Source organism: Notolepis coatsorum (genome assembly GCF_963971535.1).
Source record: "Notolepis coatsorum genome assembly, chromosome: 15".
In the NCBI taxonomy this organism is placed as follows: domain Eukaryota; kingdom Metazoa; phylum Chordata; class Actinopteri; order Aulopiformes; family Paralepididae; genus Notolepis; species Notolepis coatsorum.
In genome coordinates this window covers 26,043,630-26,070,408 of record NC_140179.1, presented here as the reverse complement: position 1 = coordinate 26,070,408, position 26,779 = coordinate 26,043,630, and the positions used below count along the sequence as shown (strand labels likewise).

Here is a 26,779-nt window from a genome sequence, read left to right as displayed (position 1 = left end):
CTTGATATTTTTTCTTTTTTTTGCACAGTTCTGAAAACATTAAATGTTTAATATAGGCATGTAAAGTAAAAAACGCTACAAACTGGGACACTTTTCTTTACACAGTTCAGTGACATGTCTTGTTTATTTTTGCTATAAGATGATGTGATGTCTTTAGAAAGCTAAGAAAATCCTTGTTTCAATAGTATGAAACTCAAAATGCCCTTTGTTATTAATGTTTCACATTTTGTTTATCATTTTGGAAATAAATTCTATTTGAATAAATGATATTTTTGAAAGCTAACCTCACCTTTTAATTGCCAAATAATAACATACACTCTTACCAGGGGTCAAAACAATGCCATTTACTGCTTTTTATATAGAAATAAAATGTATATTATGCATAATTGAGTTTGGAATTTTGGCCCGGCCCTCCAACATATTTTCAGTTGCTCATTCGGCCCCCTGGGAAAAATAATTGCCCACCCCGGAGGCCAAGGGGTAAGAAATCTGTTACCATTCCCCGGAAGGCCACCAAAGAGGAGAGAGAGATCGAAAAAATTCAAAGCAACCTGGAGAGCCTTGACGAAAGGAGGATGGAAGCGATAGAAGACAGACAGAGACCAAGTGGAGGCACGAATAACCGTGCACAAAGCAGATGACACCATGGAGTCTGAGGACGCTAAACAAGCCGGAAGGGAATGGAGGGAGAACGCAGAACTGCTGGAGGCGATGAAACGCGATAAGGAAGAGAAGGAACAAACCTTCGCTGACCTGGAAGACACAACGGGTAAAAGGGTACTGAGACCAAGGCCAGAAGCCCGGCCGAAAGAGGAACCGGCAAAGATGGGCCCCGTGATAGTGAGAGCACAGGGGTTGGAATATAAGCCGTGGGGGGCTTCGGACATGACCCATGTTACTGACAAATTGCCATCCCTCCAAGAAGGGGCACATCCTTGGATTGCCAAATTGGAGGAAATAATGATGGGCCAACAACTGGCCATGGGCGATCTGAAAAGATTGTTGGCTACCGTGCTGGGGGTCCCCACCATGCAACAGATGCTAAGGAAGGCTGGCCTAGTAATGTACAAGGTTACATCAGCCCGGGACCAGGACCTGTTCGCAGCCCACAGAGGGGTGATGTGGCAAGCCCTGCGGGAGACATATGTAACAAGGATGCACCCAGACAAGATTAACATCGGTACCTTGGGGCCTGACACCCACCCCAGAGAATATGTGGCGTCTGCATATGCCAAATGGAGGAGCACGACTGGCCAGGATCCCACCGAAAATCCTATGGAGGAAGCGGTACTCCGGGAAAAGATTCAAGCGGACTCTCCACCCTGGTGAGACAAAAACTAAGCGAGGTGGTATCACTGGGAAGCCTCCCCTTACAGCAGTACACGGACAATGTGTGCCACCAAGTCGAGCTTCAGAGGAGGAAGGAGCAACACCTGAAGGAGCAAGATGTGTCTGCACAGCGAAAGATGTTGTACCAACAGCCGGCCGACCCAGCCAAGGTGCTGGAATGCCTACAGGCTATGGTGCAGGCCGCACAGCCCAAAGCCGAGACGTGTACGGTCGGGGAGCCGAGGCACCCGGTGCCGACACAGCCAGGGGTACAGGGAGGCCCTTCACAGGTGCAACAACAATACCAGAGGGGACCAAGCTGGCAGCCACGGGGCCAATATGGAAACCGACGAGGAGGACAGAATGGATACCAGCCACAGTCGGGGTACCAGCAAGGGCCGATAGAATGCTGGGATGTGGAGGACGAGGACATATAGCAAGAAGCTGTCCAAGAAAATATGACCCCAAATCAAGGAAATCAATTCCAAGGACAGAGAGGGTATTTTGGGGGTCGAGGAAATATGAGAGGAAGAGGCCGTGGACAGGGATACTATGGGCCAGGACAAAATCCAGGTCAGTATCAAGGCCAGTATCAGGGACAAAATCAAAACCAGAACCAGAGTGAGAATCAAGGACAGAACCTGGGCCCGGTAAACCCTTCAAGAGGGCCGGAGCAGTCATTCTGACGGGGCCCAGATAATCCAATTGGGTGGTGTCAGCTGTCATTGTCGAACTTGAGGGAGGAGCCGATGGTGTGCGTAACGGTGAATGACGAACCTGTCAGAATGATGGCAGACACCGGAGCAGCATACACGGTTATCCAACCCAAGGACGCCATACACCTACCCATGTCTGGTCGATATGTACGGACGATTGGATTTGAGGGTATAAAACAGCTGATTCCAGTGACAGAGCCTGTCACCCTGAGGTACGGACACAGAGAAGCGACGGTTTCCCTATTAGTCGCAGAAAACGCACCCATTGGCTTACTGGGCAGAGATGCCCTCGGTTTGCTGGGGGTGAATATTTTATGCACACCTGATAAGATAAGATAAGATATTCCTTTATTAATCCCCTTGGGGAAATTCCAGCGACACACACATACAGCTCAACGTCTCATTAATAATAACAACATCACAATCATTACATTTTTACAGTAACAACGGCACAGCATAAATTCAACAGACATGTACATTTGTTGACAGAGAAGGCCTGAGACGCCATATGCGATAGTCCGGCTGCAACAACACTAAGTAGTACATGAAAACAAGGTGTCGTCGCGCCAGGTGGCGGGAGGGAGGGAGGGATGGAGGGAGGGGCGGGATCGGGGGAGGCTGGGGGATAGGACTTGGTTAATGAAAACAGTCTTAGGGCCCCCCCCTCCAGCGCGCGTAGGAGGCTGCCGTCCAGATAAGGCATAGGCGCCAGGCGTACATGCGGGAGGGGGGATTGGGTAGAGAATGGGGGTGGGGGGACGGGGGCCTCATCAATCTTATCACCCCCAGACAGCACAGCTCGTTCCTCCTCGATCCTGGCCTGGCCGCCTCTCCGAAATTGTCCCCCCGCACTGACCTCGACCTTGGTTGGTTTCACAGCAGAATGGGATAGGGGGGGGGGGGGGTGATACATGCAGCTTGAGGCAAATTGCTGCCATATGATTAAAAATTGGGTTAATTTAGATTAATCATCATCATCATACCCCCTATTAGCACGGTATGGTGGCATCTTTATTCTCACGTCCCTAATTTCCGTCGTGATGTCCAGAATGGCCTGAGACCGAGACAGTTCCTCTGCGTGGTTGGTAACAAGTCTCTCAAGAATAGTCTTCAAGCACGATTGTTCATCTGTGTGATAGATTTCGCCACGTTCCAACATGGTCTTAGAACTCAATTGTTCATCACTCCGCAGGGTGTTAAGGTCAGCGATCTTTTTATACAGTTCCATTTGGTTGTCTTTGATCCCGGCCATGTCCTTGGCCATAGGATTCAACTTCTTCCGAATTAGATTCAGGCAGTACCAGATCCAACAGCTGACGGAGCCCAAGCCGAGCAGCATGACAATTAGAAGATATACGTCTTCAACATCGTTTATCTCCAACGGGGAAAAGCATATCGCAAGCCATTGCCCGTATGAATTTATGGTGTATCCCGCTTGATAGCTCCCGAGAGGGCAGAGTGGATCATCCGCATTTTGCCTCCTCGTCGAGAATATGCGATCAATCGCTGTAAAAGCCCAGCTTATTAGATCCATATTACGGTTTAAAGTTGAGTTGATTCTGCTGTAAAAAGAAAAAGGTCAGCACGGCCGAGCGGCTCCAGGGAGGGGCAGATCCAGGCTCCAGGGATGGTTGTGTGGTCGAAATACCTGAAGATCACTACTATCAGATGGTGCAGAGGACAGAGACCCGACCACCGGAGGTCTACTGGTTGGGAGACCTGAGTCAAGAACTGTTAAGCCCAGCCTTGGAATGGGAGGCATTTATCACATCGAACATGCCGGAAGCAAGTGACCCAGAGACACCATACCATTGCACTCTAAAGTACTATAGAGATGCAGATCAGTCACAAGCACAGGAGTGGCTGAAGGACCAACCGAAGCAAGTACAGCTCAATGCCACAAGCATCATAATGGGACCACAAGGAGCAGCAATACATCTAGCACGGAGCGACTATCTGCAGAAAGAACACGAGATTGCCGACAGCGTTCCACATGTGACATTAAAGATAACGGAATGTTATGATCAACAACACATCGGAGCAATGATGAAAGAAGCTGAAGGCGTGGAATTCCACCAGATGGAGAACCGACGCATATGGATAAGCCCAGACAAGCGGTTTGTCAAGATAATGGTCCAAGGCACAGGGATGGGCCGCCCCCAAACTGTGCAGCTGTCACGGGAGATGGTGGGAGAGTTCCCTAAGGACTTGAGCCTCCAGGAGGAAATTATGGAGGCCGTCCCGGAACAGCTATGGTCAAAACATAGCACCGACATTGGACTGATCAAGTCAGCTCAACCTGTGAAGGTGGAGCTCAGACCAGGAGCAATCCTGCCTTGGAGAGCTCAGTACCCACTAAAGGCAGAAGCGGTGGCTGGGATCGAGCCACAGATCAAAGGACTTCTGAAAGCGGGAGTACTACAGAAAACGGACAACCCTAGGAGCAACACACCGTTGCTTCCAGTAAAGAAACCGACCGCTCGTACCGGCTGGTACACGATTTGAGAGCGGTCAATGAGGTTCTAATTGACTATCCAGCTGATGTCCCAGATCCCCACACACTGTTGACATATATCCCACCGAAGGCTGAGTATTTTACAGTTATAGATTTATGTAGTGCTTATTTTAGCGTCCCCTTGAGTAAAGAGTGCCAAAAAAATTTGGGTTTAGGGGTTTAGGGACGAGCATTATGAGTACACTAGGATCCCCCAGGGATTAAAACATTCTCCACACATATTTAACAAGATCTTAAGGGAGGACCTAGAGGGGTTAGATCAGATATTGACCTCCCGAGTCATTCAGTACATGGATGATATTATTTTGTGTGCAGACGACCAGACAACATGTCACAACGAATCTGTTAAGTTGTTGCAGCTGTTAGCTGAGAAAGGCCACAAAGTGTCTTTGAAAAAATTGCAATATTGTAAACCTAAAGTGAGTTATTTAGGCCAAACAATTTCACAGGGCCATCGAGCTGTTTCAGAAGAACATTTGGTGGCCATTAAGACGGCTCCAAAACCTGTGACAGTACGACAGATGATGGGTTTTCTGGGTATAGTGGGGTACAGTGCCGCTTGGGTAGAAAATTATACAGAGATCGTAGGGCCATTGAGGGCCATGATAAAAGCATGTGGCACTGATAAGTTGAGTGCTAAGTTGACATGGACCTTGGATGGTCTGAGGGCGTTTGAGACAGTCAAAACCCGTTTGTTAGAAGCCCCTGCCCTGGCTCTGCCTGATTACACCAAGAAATTCATACTTTATGTCTCCTCTTCACCAGATCAGAGGCATGCATGCGCGGTGTTGGCCCAAAACACCGGGGTGGGGGCCCATCCACAACCAATTGCGTACTATTCCATCGCCTACTCTGAGGTCGAGATGGGGATGGCTCCATGCTACCGGGATATGGCTGGGGTCTTCCTGATGTACGAGAAAGCCGCAAGTATAATGATGGGTTATCCGGTAACTATCATGACAAGACATGGCTTAAAAAATCTGTTGGAGTCCGGTAAATATGCACTAACGATGCCTCGTCTTAAAAATTATTACAGGGTTTTGGAACAGGAGGACGTTACTCTGACTAGGTGTTCTACGGTGAACCCGCCGGAGAGCCTTCCTACGCCTGAGGATGGAGAACCTCACGACTGTGTAGCTGAAGCCAAGAAGTACTCTAGACTTAGAGCAGACTTGCAGGCTTTTCCATTTAGCAGTCCAGATTTGGAACTATGGACGGACGGTTCATGTTACAGAGTTGGAGAGGACTTAAAAGCAGGTTACTCTGTGGTGAGATCACACAGAGATGGGTTTGTGGTAGAGAAGGCCAAAGCCTTGGAACAACCCTGCTCAGCTCAGTTGGCAGAATTAGTCGCTTTGACTGAAGCATGCAATATGGCAGCAGGCAAAGTCGTTAATATCTTTACTGACTCAGCATATGCACAGAATATCGCATTCTTGTTTGGAGCAGTATGGAAAGGGAGAGGGTTCAGGAAAGCAGATGGAAACGCCATACGCCACTGTAGCCAGATAAAGGACTTGTAAAGAAGCGGCACGGTGGTGTAGTGGTTAAACACCAGGTGGGGTATCTCCCAGGCCTTTCTGTGTGGAGTTTGCATGTTCTCCCCGTGCTCGCAAGGGTTTCCCCCCCGATAAGATAAACCCAATGGAAAAACATGCACAACAACAAGATCGCTAACGCTGTGGCGTCCTTGACGAAGATGGACAGGAGCACTTGGATTGGTCCCCTGGCGCGGCTCACGTTGCGCCTGTCTGCTCCCGGCTGCCCTTGGGGGGGAAGGACGACGGGATGGGTTAATCGCAGAGACGAATCGCATACATGCATCGCATGCATGCCGATTAATGACCTCTGAGCAGGTCCTAAATTATAAATTATTATTATTAGAAGCCATAATGAAGCCAAAACAGATTGCAATAATCAAATTCGCTGCACATCAGTCAGACGAGTTAAAAGTGACACAGGGTAACAACATGGCGGCCAAACGAGTGACCGGTGCGGACAGGACAGGTAAAGTATTGGTTATCACACACGAGGTTGAGTTGGAGGATAAGATAACTTATAAAGATGTTTTGGCCTTTCAGGAAGAGGCTGGTCAGGTGGAGAGAAACCTCTGGTTAGCCAGAGGGGCAAGTAAGGATGCTACAGGTTTATGGCGAAGTCACGAAGGACTTGTGGTTGCTCCTACTGGCCTGGTCGGACTGCTGATCCAAACTGTGCATGACTTCTGTCATGCACACCGGAGAGAGGTGAGTAGAAAAATAGAGAAACAGTATGGTTTTTGGGTGCCAAACCTGCTCGGACAGATTGATCATGTCCTAAGTAGGTGCACAATTTGTCTGAAAAATAATGCACGCAGGGGGATTAGTGTGTCACCAGGGCACATCCCCACGCCTAATGGACCCATGAGAGAACTTGTGATTGACTACATAGATATGATTAAGCCGATTAATCAGAAGCGTTATATTCTCGTCGTCGTGTGCCGTTTTTCAAGGTGGATAGAGGCATGCGCCACCAAACACAAGGACGCGGCATCGGTAGCCAAGTTCTTATGCCAAGACGTAATATGCCGTTATGGAATTCCTGACCACGTCCAGTCCGATAACGGGAAAGAATTCGTAGACAAAACTGTACGTTTAATACTCCAGCAGCTAGGAGTGAAACAGCGATTTGGATCTGTTTACCACCCCCAAAGTCAAGGGATGGTGGAACGCATGAACGGTGTACTGAAGAACAAGTTGGTTAAAATCTGTCAACACACTGGTCTAAATTGGTTGAGTGCCCTGCCGTTAGCATTGATGGCGTGTCGTTCGAGTGAAATTCGAGGCCTGCGTTTAACACTGCATGAAATGATGCTCGGCCGATGTATGGTTGTGCCAGGCTTGCGCGCAACAGGCAAAGGTCCGAGTTTGGACATCCTGGAACATGACATGCGAGAATACGTGAAATATATGACAAAACTGCACAGGGAGGTGCATAGTTATGTTTCCAGTAGACAGGAAACAGAGGAGGAGGAAGATAGGCAAAATGCACCTCAGATTCTACCCGGCGATTACGTGTATGTTAAAGTATTTAGACGTAAATGGTACGGAGCACGGCGAGAAGGACCGTACAAGGTTGTACGAGCCACGGAAAAGGCTCTGCAGGTCGAAGGATCACCAATGTGGTTCCACCTCTCGCATTGTGTAAAAGCCCTACCGGACGGGCAGGAATCCGAACCCCTGTTCCTTGATCAAGAACAGGATGAGACCTTGCTCCAAAGCGAAGGAGACGACGAAGGGTTTTTGCAGGAGCCAGACAGAGGGGAACATGAGTTCTCTTCTGTGGATTTGAGGGCAGCACCAATGCTGGACCCGACAGAGGAGGAGGAGGCGCTTAGCACAGAACCAACAAGAGACTTCCTAGCCAGGGAGCAACGACGACCACAACGAATTATAATCAAACCTCAGAGGTTTTTAGAGGGATAATTGAATAGTTTTGAAGTTCTCTTTTTCTCTCCCTCTTTTACTTGTGTAACAATCTTTTGGTTTCAGAACGGAGTGCACAAAATAGACACATTAATCTAGATACCACGATAATCTAAAAAGAAGGGGTACTTCCTAGTACACCAGGGAGACCTTTCATAGTCAAGTTGTCTTATAATAACTGATGGTGTTTATAAGTGGGAAGATTGTTGGGGGAGGGGGGAGCGAGAGAATGAACAATTGGGATGTGTATTGTACATAGAAAAAAAAAATTCAAGTGAAATACGGGTAAAATGTGGTTTTAATGTTGTATTTTATCCAAGTAGTGGTAAAAGTGTGTTTAATTTAGAATTGTACTGATTGTATGTGAGAATCTTATTCTCAAAGGGAGGAATGTCATATATTTGTCTAAATTAAACATTAGGACATATGTGCATATTTGTAAATAGCAAGAAAACGTGATCAGAGGGTTGAGGGGTGCTGGGAAAACGGGAGAGCCAGAAGGCTACACACACACCTCCAAAAACAGAGGCTTGAGGATTACAGCAAGGTAGAATCACATTTTTATGTTAACAAAGCTCTCACATGAAATACAGGTAATTAATAGTTTACAATTGATAAGCTAAGTATCAAAACAGGAGTTGTTGGTAATATTGAGACATATTATATACTGAACAAATAGTTAGTTCCAGGTTAACAGGAAACTAAACTAATCCACTAGTTTGCACAGGACGAGGAATGTGGGGATAGACAGATGGTCTGGGGGGAGAACAGTCACTTCTGGCTTCAGGACTAAAAAAGATAGATGGGGGTTGTTGATAAAAGAGGAAGCTTTGAATAGGTACTGTCAACTGTCTCCAGTCAATTGTGACGGATGGCCAGAGATTACCTTAAAATACGCTGAGGGCCACACAACAGAGTTTGGAAGGTATTTACAACCTCTCTTGGACACAGAGCTTCAAAGAGGGAGCTCGGGTGACCACGGATACCAAATGCAGACCACATACAAACTCCACCTCCTTAAACTAGGTTAGAGAAATGGAAATTGGAATAAAAGCTAATTACACACTTAGAACAAAATACACAGGAGAATAGTAGAATTATAAATAGAAAGTTATAAAAACCAAGCCAACACCAAGTTTCAATTATCTAGCCATAGGAAAACCAAAATAGAGAAAAACTGTGTTTATAATTTGAAGTTAACTATAATACTATTACTAAGTTTAGGTTGAACCTGGGGAATGTCTGATCAATTTGAGACCAAAGTTGCCATAAATAAGTAATATGATGAAAAAGACCAAATAATAATAGTTCGGTTATAAAATCACTATGAAATGCACCGAAAAGGTTCTATTGTATAATAAAATAAACGAAAGAATAATATCTAAGTCTTAAGTTACAAAAAACGTAGAATAGATGGGTTAAAACAGACATAAAACAAATCTTCTATCAACCAGCAAACTGAGAACAGAGACATCCCCTGGAAACTTAACCAGACCATATTTGATCCTAGACACAGAGTTGTAAAAAGCAAATGGCGGACTGCCCTCTCTCAAAATGGCGGCCGCCGATTCCTATTGGGCAATATGGGGACAGACGTCATTTTAAGGCATCTGTCAGGGTTTGTTTTCTGTTCGTATATAATCCTCTACAGGACAAGGAGGAGACACAGAAGGACGGAGAAAAAACACGACCAGACCTACAGACCGTCAGTCAGAGAGATTCCAGCAAAGATCCTGATTAGAGTTTTAGACTTAATTCGAAAACCTGTTGATGCTTTTTTCTTAGCTTGTTGATGCTTTTTTCTTAGCTTGGAACTTCCCAAAGTTGACTCTTGTCCTAGTGAGCTTCTTTGGAATCCAAACTTAGCCTAGTATGCGTTTTGGATGCAATAAAACCTGAGCGATTTGTCTGCCTGGAACTCATTTAACCGGCCGTACACCTCATTTTTACCGGGTGATCAGACAGCGTAGTAAGACTTAGGAACATCGCAGAGTGATCCACTAGATCAAATCACGATCATACAGAAGCCCTGTAACGATAAGCTGAAAAAGGCTTTGAGTATGCGTCACTAATTAGATGATGAGGCATTTGGCTACCATATCACTTTGTATTATGCTCTGAGCCAGCCAACAGCAGTAAATATGCTACTAATTCCTGTTTTGTACTTATTATGTATGTCTTTTTTATTATTATTTTTATTTTTTTAATTTTTTTTATTATTGCAAAACAAAACTTATTAAAAGTCAGTACTCAACACACAATGTATAATGAAACTTTCAGTAAAGGTGGTTAAAATATATGCAAGTACAGAAACAGGATAAAACAAAAATAGTCAATAATAACATTTTAACCGTATACAGTGTATATCCAGCGAAGTTACAATTATATAAATGTTAGTATATAATATACCCCTAATACCTATTTTCTAAAACCCTACACACATATGCTCCAGCTCAAACCCCCCCCTCCCGGACCCCCTCTTGGATAGTGCCTCCATTATCCCTCACTCCTAACCAAACATCACCATTATAGGCTAGCTTTTATTCTCTCCACCACTTCTAACCACATTGACATTTTGGATTCATTGAGCCCCAGAATTCTTGCTGTAGATATTTCTTGATATATCACATCGAGATATGTAAGAAACCACACTTTCCAGCAAATTTTTTCCGGTTGAAACCAACGTGATGCGATCAGTTTTTTAGCTACTGTGATACCCGATAAAACCAATCTTTTTAGTTGTGGATTCACTGCAAACTCAAAAACATCATTCAATAGCAATACCGCGGGGTGTACAGGTATATTCCAAAATACGAGTATTGATAATTGTTGGGACACATCTTTCCAGAATGCCTTAACTGGTGGGCAGTCCCAATACATGTGCATAAATGTTCCTTCGTCCCCATTTGTACATTGGGAGCATTTGGAGTCTTGTATAAGCCCCATTTTGCACAGCCTTATAGGAGTCAAGTATGTCCTGTGAATATAGTTCAGATTGATTTGTTGATGATCCGGGTTCCTTGATGTAAGTCGGACATTTGCCCAGGCTCCTTGCCAATCAAAGTCATTTTCCAGGTCTGGTATATCCCTCCTCCAGACATTGTCTAGTTGAAGGGTTTCATACGAGGACGTTAGTAATTGATAATAAAAACCTGATACAAAACCTCCCAATGTATCTCTTTCATAGAAAAATTTGTGGTATCTGTGGTGTTCAATTGGTATGTGTAATGGAACACCGTGAGATCTCATACAAAGTCGTAACTGTATGTAAAAAAGCCATGTGGACTCGGTGAGGTTAAACTTTATGCATATTTCGACATAACTACAGAGGCCCTTGTTATTAAAAATATCCCCTAATGAGTGTATGCCTCTTTCTTCCCATACAGGGAATCTTATAGGTCGTTTTCCCATTAAGAGAGCATTGTTATTGAATATGGGAGTGTGATTATGCCATACTTGAGGGTTAGGAAATTTCCTTTGTGTTTCCCGCCATGTCCTGATTGCATGGGTTATTATTGGGCCAAATTCTCGCTCACAATGCTTGATTGAAAGTTTAGTGTATGCTATGTCTTTCAATCTCTGTGGGGCTACTATGTTTTCTTCTAATTTTCTCCAAGATACCAAAGCCTCGGGGTCAAACCATATCTTCTTCAATGGTCTTAATGTGAAGGCATTAAAATATTGTAAAAAATCTGGGACTGCCATGCCACCGTCTGCTTTATTTCTCTGTGCGGTGGATCTTTTTATGCGAGGTGGTTTGTTATTCCAAATAAATTTGTATGTGGAGGTTTGTAATCTTTTCCAGTAGCCCTCTGGAGGAGGTAACGGAAGCATTGAGCTGAAGAAATTGATTCTTGGTAATACATCCATCTTAACTATTGATACCCTTGCCTGTACTGAGTTTTTAAGTTTTGCCCACCTGTCCAGGTCGTCCTTGATTTTGTTCTGTATTTTTGTGTAATTGTGCTTCACCGTTTGTCTTATGGTGGGAAATATTTCCACACCCAAGCATCTGAAATGTTTGACCATGGGTATCGCACCTGGGAGGGTTGTCTCTTTTTTTGCACTGGTGTTAAGAGGAAGAAAAGCCGACTTAGGCCAATTTATTTTAAATCCCGATAAATCACCAAAGTTCTCTATCAACTTGAGTATAAGCGGCAATGTGTTGTTGGGGTTTTGCATGAACAATATTACGTTGTCCGCATATAAACTAATTTTATGATGTGTGCCCTTGATTACTATTGGTTCTATGTGTTGGGATTGTCTTATAAATTGTGCTAAAGGTTCTAATGATAGATCGAATAGTCCGGGACTAAGAGGGCAACCTTGTCTGGCTGAGCGTGATACCGGAAAGATATCGGAGATGAATGTGCCTGTTGTAATCCTGGCCGATGGGTCCTTGTATAGTACTTTAATCATATCAATGAAACCTTTTCCTAACCCCATCCTTTCCAATACTGCCCATAGAAACGGCCATTCCAACCTGTCAAATGCTTTCATAGCATCCAGGGATAGTATCGCCTTAGGTGTGATGTCCTCTTTGTCTGTATCTAGTACGTGCAGTATTCGCCTTATGTTATCATTGATCAGGCGACCTTTTATGAAGCCTGTTTGGTCCGGATGAACTAAAGACGTCATATGCTTTTGCAATCTGATGGCTAATATCTTAGAGTACAGTTTGACATCGGTTCCGAGGAGGCTTAAAGGACGGTAACTACCGCATTCAGTGGGGTCTTTGTCTTTTTTGTGAAGAACTGAAATGAGTGCGGTATTTTGGTGTTCAATGAAGCTTCCCTCTTTGACTGAGTATACGATCATATTTAGTAATAAGGGTCCAAATATGTCCCAGCAAGAAATGTACATTTCTGATGGGATACCGTCAATTCCCGGAGCTTTGCCGTTTTTCATTCCGGATATGGCCTTCTTGAGTTCTTCTAATGTGATCGGTACTTCTAACTGTTTAGCGTCTTCATCCATAAGTTTAGGGAGAGTAATTTGATTAAGATATGTGTCTAATTTGTCTTGATCAAAGGTCGTTTCTGAGTTATATAAATCGGAGTAGAATTCTTTGAATGTATCGTTTATTATTTTGGGTTCTGTTACTAGAGCTTGTTGTTTCCTAATGGCAGTTATATCTGCAAATTTTGCATTAATTCTTAGTCGCATGGCTAATAGGTGACTAGGTTTAGAACCTTGGAAGTACTGCTGTTGTCTAGTGCTGCGTATTTGCAATTCCGATTTTTGTCTGTACATTGCTTTGATCTCTGTCTTTAGAATGTTAACTTGGTTATCTAGTCTAGTAGAGTTGTTGTATTTTAAAGAATTAAAAAGCGTTGAGTAAAGCGTTTCCATTTCAGACAGTTTTGTGTTTTGATTTTTGCGCAATATGGAGGTAAATCTATCCGAGAAATCCTTGATCATATTCTTTACCGACATCCATAATATTCTGGGATCTTGCACCGAGTTAGCATTATCTTGTAGGAATACTGTGAGAGCTTCTTTAATTTGTGTAATGAATTCCTTGTTGTTAAGCAGCATCGAATTAAAACGCCATCTTGGGGCCCGGGTAGATAGTGTACCAAATGTTGCTTTCAGGATTAAGTAGCAGTGATCTGATAGCGCATTGGGTGTCATTTCCACTTCATATTTATCAAATATTCTCGGGGATGCAAAGACGTAATCAATTCTGGATAGTGTGTTGTGTCTCGCCGAACGACAGGAGTACTTACGGGTCATGGGGTTAAGTGAACGCCATAAATCAGTTACTCCTGTTGATTTCGACCAATCTTTTAATGCTTTAGATGAATTCTTTTGTTCGCTGGAGAAGGAAAGGTAAGTTTTGTCCATCCTTGGGTTCCAAATGGCATTAAAATCCGCACCTATTATATATGAGTACTCGGGATGGTTTAACATTTCTCCTGTTAGTGAAGTGAAGAAACCCACTTCGTACAAATTCGGGGCATATACCGCTGCCAATGCAATTTTCCTGTTATTGTGTATAATCCTAGCTATAGTTATGCGCCCCTCAGCATCCGACCATACCCCTTTCAATTCGATATTTAATTTGCGTCTGACGACTATGGCTACCCCTCTAGTTCTCGTAGCAAAAGAAGAGTGACTAATATTATGGTATATGTTATCCGCTAACGTATTTATGTCTCCCTCTAAAATGTGCGTTTCGCTTAATAGAGCCACGTCCACATGTTCTTTTTTCATCAGTGTAAGCACGCTTTTGCGCTTGTGTTGTTTGTTTATTCCACCGGTGTTCCATACCATTATATTCAAACTAGCCATAGTCTATGCATGTTTTCGTGTAGTTTTTGGTAATGTTTCTGGAGTATGAAGCTACAATAGATGCACATCCAATTAATGAGGTCCCGTTGAGAGCTGAGCTTAAAAACATATATATATACAAATAAAAATCCCCTATTTTCCCCTCACCCAGAAAGTCGAACATGCCTGTGTTCCAAGAACACATCCTCCGCAATTGACTTTCTCCCATGGTCCACCGGATTGCCCAAACTGAGCATTGTAATCCTAATTTTCCTATGCTCATTGCCATAGGATCTAACATTTCCATTCTATTGCAATAGAATGTCGCTTTTGGTCTTGCACCTTCCCTTACTGTAATGAAGTATTGTGATAAATAACCTAAAGATAAAAATAAAAAATAAAATAAAAAAAAGAGAATAAACCTTTATCGACATATTCCTTTGAACCCTCCACCAACGTGTGGGGGGGAAAAAAAAGGAAAAGATTGTAGAGCAATATTGACACCTTAATGTGAAGAACATTGGAAAAGAATAATGTAAGTTAAAATATATTTAAAAAATATAGAGTAATATTGCCACCTTAATGTGAAGAACATTGGAAAAGAACAATGTAAGTTAAAATATATTTAAAGAATATAGAGTAATGAGAAGAAAAAATTAAATAAAATAAAAATCAATGGAAAGATATAGATAAGGAATAAGAGATAAATAATTATCAACGTGGAGAAGCCACTAGAACCGATTTAACTGATTAGATAAGATAGAAAAGCAGCGCCTTTTAGCGCTTCAATGTGCCTTTAATGGAGTGATTACTTAAATTGTTAGAATAACCTTGCTGTGCTCATACGTTTATGTGTGGTTAATTTTAAAGTATTATTAAGGACTGATTGCACTTCATTTAATTTATTATCTGCTATGTGTATGCACACCGAATGTTATTGTTATAGTTGTATGCTTCGTTGTCATGGTGCCTTATATTCTAGAAGGTTGTAGAATATACTAGTGCCTAGACTATTTTACATTCCAGAATGATCTAAGAGACCCAGGGCATTTGAGCGATAAACCCAGAATATTCCAGATAGATCTTTTTGCATTGATATTTATTTGTCCCCTCAGAGACCAGAGACTGAAATTATAATGTATTATGAATCGTATTATACACAGTACACTTTGTTATAGACGACTTGCATATCGTTTGCTACTTTGATGAACACAACAATGACATTCCAACACTGGTGGAATGACCTCATTGATGAACACAATAAAGTCATTCCAACACTGGTATATATTTAGAGAGAGGCTTAACTGATTCCGGCATTTTCGTCATGCTTTGGGTTATTTGCTGCATTTTGATTTAGGAAATCCTCAGCTTCAAAGGGTGTAAATGGACCTGACCTGCGGCCGTTATTGCCCAAGAATGATAACAGCGCCGGATATGCTAGCCTTGGCTTGTAGTCGGCTTTGTACAGCTTTTGCATCACATCTTTGTATGGTTGACGTCGGATGATGGCCTCTCTGCTCAAATCTTCGTAGATAAATATTGGTTTATCACCATACTTCAGCTTCCCACGTTGGTTGCGAGCATATTTGATGATGTCATCCCTTGTTGTAGTTTTCCGCAGAGTGACAATGATGACTCTCGGCCCGTTGATACTTTGCCCCTGGGAACCAATTCTGTAAACTTGTTCCACTTCTGGCACTTTGTTTGGATCGGAGTTTTCCAAAATCGTTGATAACTCTTTTGGAAAGTTGATGTCTTCGCAGTTCACTGCTTCATCAAGCCCCACAATGCGGATGTTATTCCGCCTGTGGTAACGATGGGTTTCTAGTTGCCTCTCCATCACTTCGTTTTTAAGCAATTTTATTTCCCTCCGATATTCCTCTTTAGCTCTTTCCATCTCTTCTCCCATCTCTGTCAAGCCACCTTCGTTCGCTTTGACTGCTTTTGTGTTTTCTGTCACCGAAATCTCCACTGTCGTGATTCGCACGGACTGCAAAACGACCGCTCTCATAACCTCTTCGAATTTAGTATCGATGTGTTTAGCGTGTGCGACCAAGTGTTCTTCTACGTGTGCTTTGAAAGCGACCATCTGTTCTTCTACGTGTGCTTTGAAAGCGACCATCTGTTCTTTGATCAGGATAGTCAGAGAGTTGAAGTCGGGCTGTGCAACTGAACTGCTTGTGTCAGTTGATGTTATTGGAGCAGTGAGGGATCCGATGGATGTTTTTGCTATTATCTTCTCAAAATCGCCTGCTTTTTCCTTCACGGTACTTTTTTCTGATGTTCCTGTTATGTTGTCATCTATTGTCTCCATCTCGGGGCCAGTTGTCCTTGGTCCCTGTGTATTCTCCTCTATATTCCCCGCGTCGGGGCTTGTCCCCAACGGATCTGCCACAGCGTCGCCTGTTATTTTCTTTGAGCGTGTTTCAATCGGCGCCGTTAGAATTGCTGTGTCTTGTTTCCTTCCACCCTTTCTCTTATCCTTATCCATGTTGTCTTTTTGATATAGTTAGTAGAGGGTCTTATCAATACATACGATGTGGTCTAATCTCTTTAGGTATTGTCCAAATAAGGTTTTTAAACGAAATTAACGATAACGGGAGCGGAGCTGTAACCAATTGCGTGCGCTACATATTGCAGCTAAACCGGAAGTCCTTTTTTATTATTATATAATTTATTTTAATTTTTTTCCCCTCCTTTTTCCTCCGATTTTCTCCCATCCCAATGTTAGTCGTTATGCCAATTCCCAATCCCCTTCCTGGTCGCTGCGCACTTACCCCCCACAGTCGGTCTGGGAAAGTGGAGGCTATCACGTGCTTCCTCCGACACACGTCTAGCCAATCGACCGCTTCTTTTCACCTGGCAGCGCGGACTCTCACTGAGAGCGTGTAACGTGTGGAAGGATCACACTACCGCCCCTAGATCCTATGTAGTAGTCGCTGTTTACAACGACCCGGACCCACCCCGCCAGCTTCTCCCACCCTCTAATACTGCCAATTGTATTAGTGTGAACGGCCAGCCAAGCTGGTGACAACCCCGGAGCTGTGAGCTGAGTGTCTAGCATATTCCGTTCTTGCATAGTTGGTAGTTGAATATAGGTTGTTTTCACCCAAAACAGCTGTCTGGGAAAAGAAAAAAATATTCAGCTGTTTTTGTGAAGCAAGAATCTATTCAGTCAGAAAGGTATGATGTGATATGACTATGAACACATGGAATATCTCAAAGGACAGATACAGATATCTAGTTTCATCAGTGAAAAAAATTTAGTGTCTAGCATGTTCCGTTCCGTCAACAAATATAGGTTGTTTTCACCAATTTGTGAAAGAATAATCTCTTCAGTCAGAAAACTGATTTGACCCTTTTATTTACATGTCAAACTCAGTTTAACTTTTAAAAGTTATATAATGTAGGGCGGTCAGGTGGCGTAGCGGAGATTGCGTTCGTCACCAACCCCGGAGACGCTGGATTCGAACAGGCGAAACTAGAGATCTTTATTGTGTTCATAGTCATATCACACAATAGTCTGTGGGACTTGAAAGATGAGTCCTGCCAGACACCACTGATTAGAACAGGGATGTCCTACCAGACACCACTGATTAGAACAGGGATGTCCTACCAGACACCACTGATTAGAACAGGGATGTCCTGCCAGACACCACTGATTAGAACAGGAATGTCCTGCCAGACACCACTGATTAGAACAGGAATGCCCTACCAGACACCACTGATTAGAACAGGAATGTCCTTACAGCCAAGAACAGCAAATGTAAAAGCATTAGTGAACTGATTATAGGTAGAATCACTATCGTGTTTCATCAGTTGGTGACAGAGAGTGGCAAAATAGAAATGTATTTATATTAAAAGATCTATTCAGTGCACGTTTACCGCTCAGTCTTCTTCATGATCTGTCTGAGCACGTTTTACATTTTCATCCAATTTTCTAATATAAATTTGCTCTTTTGTTACACCTTCTTCTGCGGGCAAACGTAGGACAGGAGAACGTCAATCATGTTCTTGATGATGGGGGGCGCCGGGTGGAGGTCGTGGGGCAGGTGGTGGGCCAGGGTCATGTCCCAGGCGTCCACCAGGTGGACCCTCAGCCCCTTGAACATGGCGCGGAGAACCCTGTCGCGCTGCAGCGAGAGCCAGTCGCTGTTGGTTATGGTCACTTTGAGGTTGAGCTGAGCAATGAGGTTCGCCGTACGGACGACCACTGTGGTCGCGGGCGAGCGGTCCAGGAGGCGCGCCACCGCTCTCCGGATGTTCCTCAGCCGTTGGATGTAGAACTCGACCGGGTACGTAGCGAAATGGGACCAGAGGCAGAGGACCACCACCACGTGCGTGCCCCCGATCATGCCGTCGATCTCGTTGGCCGCGTAGCGGAACTGTCTGGTCGGAAGCCCGGAGAAGCGGATCGGGGGGCCGTGGCAACGGTATGTCACCAGGATGTTGCGGCCGGTGTCCACCGCCATGAACGGCCCCAACTTCCTGCCACTATGTAGGTTGATCTCCTTAAGCTCTGAAATTGACAACATAAATGGTAAATGGACTGCATTTATACAACAGCTTTTATCCAAAGCGCATTACAATTTGCTCCTCACATTTGACCGGCTCACTCGCACATTCACACACCGATGGCGAAGGCGACCATGCAAAGTGCCAACCTGCTCATCGGGAGCAGTTAGTTAACTCTTAACAAATTCTTTCTCACTTTTTACCAAAACATTTTCTGGGATATACTACTTTGGATATTGCAACTACTACAGATAAACATGAGTAACGTGTTTTTCTACAACTCAGTTCAGACCTATGTTACTCTATTTCATTAGCACTAAAATATTATTATCTTTATTGTATCAGAATCTTCAGAATGTCATCTTTCAAAAGAGACCAGGCTCATGCATGTGCTATAAGTATAAAGTATAGTATTTTGGTTTGCCAAGAAAGTATGTAAAGTTCAAGTAAAAAGAATTGCCACTTTTGGGGGTGCCTGTTAACACTTTGGCTGCCGGAAAACGCCTAAACACGTCATTCCCGGCCATGCTCAAGTTGCCGAAGACGCTTTACAGCGTCTTTAATATCAATATTTCAAAAATCTGGGATCGGATTCATATTTCCCCTCCGCTGGCCTGAGATCCACCAGGAGGACCCACTGAGCTCTCTGGCGGTTCAGGAGCGCCATCTGGTGGCCGATCGGCGCAATCGCTTAACAGGAAGTGCTATGGAGATTGTGCTGGTCGGCCGTATTACTTCCGGGCACTAGCTATAGGTTCCGGGACTCGATCTCGACACACTACATAGCAATCGATTGCCAATAACTCGATAAACAACATGATTTGGACGTATATACCATTATACAAGCTGGAGATGGACCGGGTAAATCGACATCCCATAATGGTAAAATTTCTACTCTACGATGATCGCCCAACGGCGCGCGGAGACTGGGGTGAGTTTTAGCGTGTAAAGTTACCGTCTTCGATACTAACTGCTATTATCAACATTTGACCCACATTAGATGATTGGTATAACGCTGCCCACGTTATAGTACGTCTAGTTGGAATTTTTTATATCGCGCTGATTGCCATAAAACTGTATTGCATCATCAATATAATGTATTTGGGGCTATAGATCATGTTCTGGAGAAATCTGCAGAAAGAGATGAAAACATACTTATACATTAGACCATACTTTACTATGAATATGTGAATGAAAAAGTTTAACGTTGCTACACAATGAACAATACATATAGGACTTTGAATGGGCCCTAATAATGGCAATGTAGCAATAGAATTTAAAAAGTTATAGCCCTGCAAAGAAGGGGACTTTCTCTATAGACAAATAGAGCCGGCAACCTACGGTTGATAATGAATTTAACCCATGGCAGCCAAAGTGTTAAGAGGTTTTTAAGCGTCTTGCTCAAAGATACTTCGACACGCTGCCTGGGAGGACTGCCCTACCTCCTGCACTGTCGCCCCTTTATTTATTTACAAAATGGTAAATAAATGGTAAATGGTGCATTTATAGAACTCTTTTTGTTATGGTTTGTAATGCGACCCCAATTGCACGACACAGACAGGTAATCAGAGTTAGCCAAAACAAGGGCATGATTTATTATATACAAAAAAGCGGCACTCAGCCTTTAAAGGGGGAAAAAACACCAAAGTTCATGAACACAAAAAACGCGGCACTGTGCCTTTAAGGGGCGCACAGGCAGGAATCCTCTAGCACACAGGCAAAGAGGTACACTGGAAATCTTCCAGAAACACGGGCAAAAATACACAGGACTCTTCATTGAACACGGGCATCCTCCCGACCAGAATGCTGCCGACGGGCAGCGCAGCAACCAGGGGTCCAAGGGGAATCGGGTGAGAACACGGGCATCCTCCCGTGGAGTAATAGAGAGCGATGGTGAGCCTCACCCCAGGAACGGGTCCATGTAGAGGGAGTTGGGAAGTAACCGGCAGGACATCTGGAGTGGGAACACTGGGATCCTCCCGTGGAGTAATAGAGAGCGAAGACGGTGTCCCACTCCAGGAAACGGCGACAGGTGGTGATGTACAGGGGTGGCACGACGTCTCACGCCGGAGACGCGGCAGTAGATGGTAGTAACAAGAACGACCCGATAAAGGAGTGGAGGGGAGTCTGCAATACTAGTACTCTCCCGAGCTGATTGCAAACTCCTCTCAGGTGCGTGAAGCAGAAAAACGGCACGCCCCCTCGTTGGGCTGCATGCAGAATTCCTCCAGCCCTCACACTTTTATCCAAAGTGCTTTACAATTTTTGTTCCTCACATTCGACCCATTCACTCACACATTCACACACCGGGGGAGGTGACCATGCAAGATGCCAACCTGCTCATCGGGAGCATTCTGTCCCGCTCAAGGATACTTCGACACGCTGCCTGGAAATTGACAAAGACGTTATTGGGGTTCCTCTCAGGGTTCGTCTCAGTTTGGGGAGCTCCCAACTCCGACGTTGGGAAAGCCTGCCTTTAACACTTTGAGCGCCACTCACGGCTAATCTCGGGTTTACGATTGTGACGTTTTTTTTATTTTTATTAGCGATCTGAAATCATATTGCATCACGTGAGCCTACCGTTGGAGATCCAGGGGCCGACGGCGATCAGATGTGAAAAAAGCGCCCCCTATCGTCTCCCAGATGGTAAATCACCCTTTTGGAATGGACTCAATGAAAATGGATGGGGGGGGGGAAATATTCCAGTCCACATTTTCCAGTCCACTGATGCAGCCGGAGTTACCAGAGTTCATTCTGGAGCCTCTGAGCCGCGGCGAGCATGGGTTATACTGTACACACGTTGGATCAATATACTTATCGATTTTTTTCGAAAAGGTGATCAGGAATTGGAATATACCATTTGGATACCATCTGACGTCAGGTAAGGAATCTATGTTATCAGTGTTAGGATAATCAAACTCGTTTTCATGTAGATATAAGCGTTTCCACTATATGTGATATGGCTGTTTTGACTGTAAAAGCCATGAGAAAATAATAGCAGCGATTATCAGAGCACGGCACGAGCGTGCGTGCGCACACATATACTATCGACCATCTAGCGTTTATTTGAAAACGATTCATAAATAGACCGACAAATGATAACGTTCTGGAATATTCCAGTAAAAGGCGTTTATCAGGGAATGTGTTGTTTTTTCTTCGAAACCGAGTGGTTTTCAAAATGCTATAAAAAGGAAATGAAGCGATAAAAACACAATCTGCTTTGCCAATGTTGACTGGAAAATGATTCTTTGATAAGAGATGGGCAGCTTAGACACATAGCATAATTTAAAACATAGATTAGGCGATATTAACGTGCCGTGGACCGTGGCATCAACGGGGTAAAAAGGAAAATACGGCCTGGCACTGAAAGTGTAAAAGGTGCTGTAATGGGTATTTTCTTTGTTAAAATAAGTGGTCGACATGTAAAAATAATAGTTCTACATTCTGACAGCCATCACTGATATAGAGTGTCTGGTCAGTAACATGGGTCTCCCAGTCCCTCCACTCTGCAGTAAACACAAAATACATGTTCTGGTATCCCGTTCCCACTTTATGCAATCAGGAGACAGAACTCCACAATGCAACAATGTTCTGACAAGAAATAAAAACTAGTTTTAAGCACATACAAGTACAATAATCTGCCAGTGGAGTGAACAAATTTGGCTTGGCAAGATTTCTTGAAATAAGTGAAAATATCTAGGGTTCTCTCTCCCCTTAAAGATATCACAGCCAATAATCACTTGCTTACCCCTTAATATATCACAGCCAGTAAACACTTGTCTTAACTCATTGAGCGCCAAAAATGTTTCCTTTTTCTGATTATTAAATGTATTATTATTATAAACAGTCACACGGACCTTAGTGTGTGTTCTAGGGACCTCTGTGTCAGTTAGAATTGAAATGATGATCGAATCCCGTCACCTACCTTTTGAACTGGGCTAGTTTAGTGTGCCCCCCCCCCCCCCCCCACGCCGCAGCCAGAGCACTAGAGAGCAGCGAGCAGCAGTGAGTAGAGAGGTATAATGGCGATCGCGACTTTTGGAGACTATTATGAAGAGGACAAAACGATCACACTTATGGATGCTAACGTGCGTTTTCACCAGACTACATTGGACTCAACACTTCTGGTAAATCATAAAAATACTATAGTCAAACCGGCTGAGGAGGTCAAATTTTTTGTCGCCGAGTTGAGAGCTCCCCAGACTACAGCCAACTAACGTTCGGCAATGGCGATCGCCTAGAACGAACTATTGGAGATTATTATGAAGAGGACAAACGGTGACGATCCATCCATAACATAAGGTGTGTTTTCACCAGACTATGTTGGATTCTAGTATTTTCAAACAGACTGTTTGGATGTACGTTCCTGGATGTAACGTTACCCTGGCGCTGCTAACGGGCCAACTAACATTATATTTATTGATCCTGTACTGACACTAAGACACTTGGAACAAGAGTGGACAGGGTTTTGGTGGACCTGCTGACAAAAGGTAACATCTATTTTACCGAACCCCATCATAAAGCATGCCTTTGTAATTATCCCAGCGTTGTAAAACAACCCCCCCCCCCCCCCCCCCCCCCCCCCCTTGGTGGCTTTGTGAATAGAAACATTCCATATAGTCGTGTTTACCTTTGACCTGGAAATAATATAGGTTTCAGACGAGCAACCCGCACAAAAATACGCATGCTGCACAAAACGCGCCACATTTATCCTTCCAGAAAAACGAGACTGGATTATTTTGAAACGGGACGATTTTTTGCATGGAATAGCGCACGAACGAAGGCATGTAGAAATAAACGTTTTTTCACTGTTGGAGTATAAATAGTGCCTGTCAAATGAGCCATACTATTTTCTCCATAGCTATAATATAGAATATACGGTGGGTCTGCAAACATCGTGAAAATTGTCAAAAAAGCTGGCTCCAGGGAGTAAAGATGGAAAACAGTGTGACAGTCAAAGAGTTAAAGATATCACAGCCAATAATCACTTGCTTACCCCTTAATATATCACAGCCAATAATCACTTGCTTACCCCTTAAAGATATCACAGCCAATAAGCACTTGCTTACCCCTTAAAAATATCACAGCCAATAAACACTTGCTTACCCCTTAACTCATTGACCGCCGGGAATTAGACGGGGCCCCGCTCTAGCACTGGCATGCTTTAAAAGATAGGAGTGTATCACCTTGTTTGTAGAGCTATAACTATATTCTATATTATAGCTATGGATACAATACTATGGCTCATTTGACATCACCTATCTATCGTTCAATATGTGAAAAAGAATACATTTGTCCATCCATACGTTCCCGTGTTATACCGTGGTGAATATAAGTATGGTTTTAGAGCGGTCTAGGGTAATTCCCGAAATGCTGAGTTATAGCCGTATAAGTCAATTCCACTATAGACGTTGCAGTTTCTTGCCTGTACACGCTATTATTCCTGAATCAAATCTATATCATAGCCATAGGTATTATGTTCCATCATGAATGCATGAAAGGAGGGGGGGGGGGGTCGTTTCTGATTATTTGATTGTCAGTAACGGCATTCGTATTGAACACTAAAAACGCTTATCAGCCCGATCGGTATAAAAGCATTGCAGGATCAAGCTAAAATTGACGTCAAATCGTCGGCCAAACACGTATATAATCGTTGTTGGCGGCCATTGAGTTAAGATATCACAGCCAGTAAACACTTGCTTACCCCTTAAAGATATCACAGCCAGTAAACACTAGCTTACCCCTTAAAGATATCACAGCCAGTAAACACTAGCTTACCCCTTAAAGATATCACAGCCAGTAAACACTTGCCTGGTAAAGCTGCATTTAAGTACTCAAACCACTGTCTTGAAGTGGAGTCACCAAAGATGTGGACCTCCTTGTCTCTCAGACACTCAGAGATGGCGGCTGCGTCACTGAACTGGCGACCTGTGACCCCTCCGAGGGTTCTCCACGCTCCCTGATAGTAGTACCCAGAGGGCTTGACCTCCAGGCTCCGTGGCTTCACCTCTGGTTTGTCTGGGAGCAAGTAAAAATATACATCATATCTTTTCACGCATGCATGTACAATAGTGCTGTATACGCCGTATATACTATACATTTATATATTTTTATGTACCGCATAATTATATCCATATGTGTCTGAATATACCTGCATATAATCCTTTTATATACGTACTTATACACCTGCATATCACCCATATAACTCTGTATGATAGCATGTACAATAATGCTGTATATATATATATTTATTCTTACCATGTATATATACACGCATCTGTACATACCTGCATATAATATATTTTTTACATATCTGTAGATATTTTTATCTAATCTAATTTAATTTCATGTAAAATGTTTATGACCCGTAGTGTTTGTTTTGTTGTTTCATGTATTTATCATTATTATTATTTTAGAATTTCGGTACAGTAAACGATGTAAAGGTTCATTCATAAACGTGGTGTGCATGTGTACATTTTCTCCAATCCCTTTAGATTAGATTCAAATGTATTGTCATCATGCAGCACAAGTACAGTACAACGAAAAGAAGTTTGGCATCCAATCAGAGTGCAAATGTAAGTAAAGTATAGTAGTAATGTACAATGTACAGGTGATTAAACTGGGTATAAAATATATAAATGAAGACTACTGAGTAATAGTATAGGAAGTCATACTGGTCAGTGGTGTAACTAGTAAGAGTATAGGTAAGGGATATGTACAGATATAGATATAGTATCAGATATGTAACAAGGATTATATGCAGGTATGTACAAACAGATGTGGATATATATATATATATATATATATATATATATATATATATATATATATATATATATATATATATATATATATATATATATATATATATATATATACAGTATATACAGCATTGTACATGCCATCATGCAGAGTTGTATGGGTTATATTCAGGTGTATAAGTAGGTATATAGAAGGATTATATGCAGGTATTCAGATAGATATGGAGATATATATACACTGTAGGAGAAAAATAATATATATATGCAGTGAATATATAAATGTATATACCATATATACAGCACTATTGTACATGCTATCATACATAATTGATATGGGAAGACTATAGTATGAAGTAGGTAGTATTCATTCATTCAATCTTTATTTAACCTTGAAAGATCATTGAGAGCAGCTCTCATTTACAATGACATCGAGAGGAACAATACATGATACAAACACGATATAGAAACAGAAAAGTCATTCAATTAAACAATTCAAATCAATCAAAACAACTACAGGCTGAGGTGAAATGGTTGGCCATTATAGATTTCAACTGACCAATGGATACTAAAGTATTGAGTTTTAAGGTGCTTTGCAAGTATGATTATTATGATTACTATGATTACAGTGTCACAGCACAGTGTGGCTGAATACAACAAACAGCATCTGGCTGTACCTTTCTCCTCTGGAGAGACTGTCACACTGTTGATCCCTGAAGCAGGAATAAAGACCTTCAAGTTGACACCGCTGAGGAGGAAACAACAAGACAGAAATTAGATGATTATATTATATTATTTTAGATTACATTAGATTCATCATAGCACAAGTACAGTACAGTGAAAAGAAGTTTGGCATCCAACCAGAGTGCAAATGTAACTGGGTATAAAATATACAAATGAGTACTACTGAGTGTAGTGCTAATGTATGTACTTGATTGATTGATTGATTGATTGATTGATTGATTGATTGATTGATTGATTGAAAGTTTTATTAACAGATTGCAGAATGGGTACAATACAGTACAGCTCAATACACACAATTGTTAAGGGGATGCAGACCAGAGAAAAACTTTCGTCTTGTTTACATCAGGGTCCCCCATTTTCAATTCATCATAACATATATGACATACAGATAGACAGTACTGCTACATCTACAGAGTTGTAGTATTAATAAGTACAGTGATGCAGGTATAAAGACGGTATGGTAGT

General features: G+C 42.9%; 1 protein-coding gene across 1 annotated transcript in view; it reads right to left on the bottom strand.

The window, feature by feature from the left end:
* The window catches only part of LOC311241983 (NXPE family member 3-like), a gene marked incomplete at its 3' end in the record, with an annotated part of 129,150 nt that overhangs the window by 18,866 nt on the left and 83,505 nt on the right, over positions 1–26,779 (bottom strand). The window contains exons 5-7 of the mRNA XM_084330937.1: positions 26,248–26,318; positions 24,624–24,830; positions 18,266–18,816 (exon numbers count right to left, since the gene is read on the bottom strand). Of these exons, the coding sequence (XP_084187063.1) occupies positions 18,266–18,816; positions 24,624–24,830; positions 26,248–26,318 (829 nt within the window). The remainder of the gene's footprint in view (positions 1–18,265; positions 18,817–24,623; positions 24,831–26,247; positions 26,319–26,779) is intronic.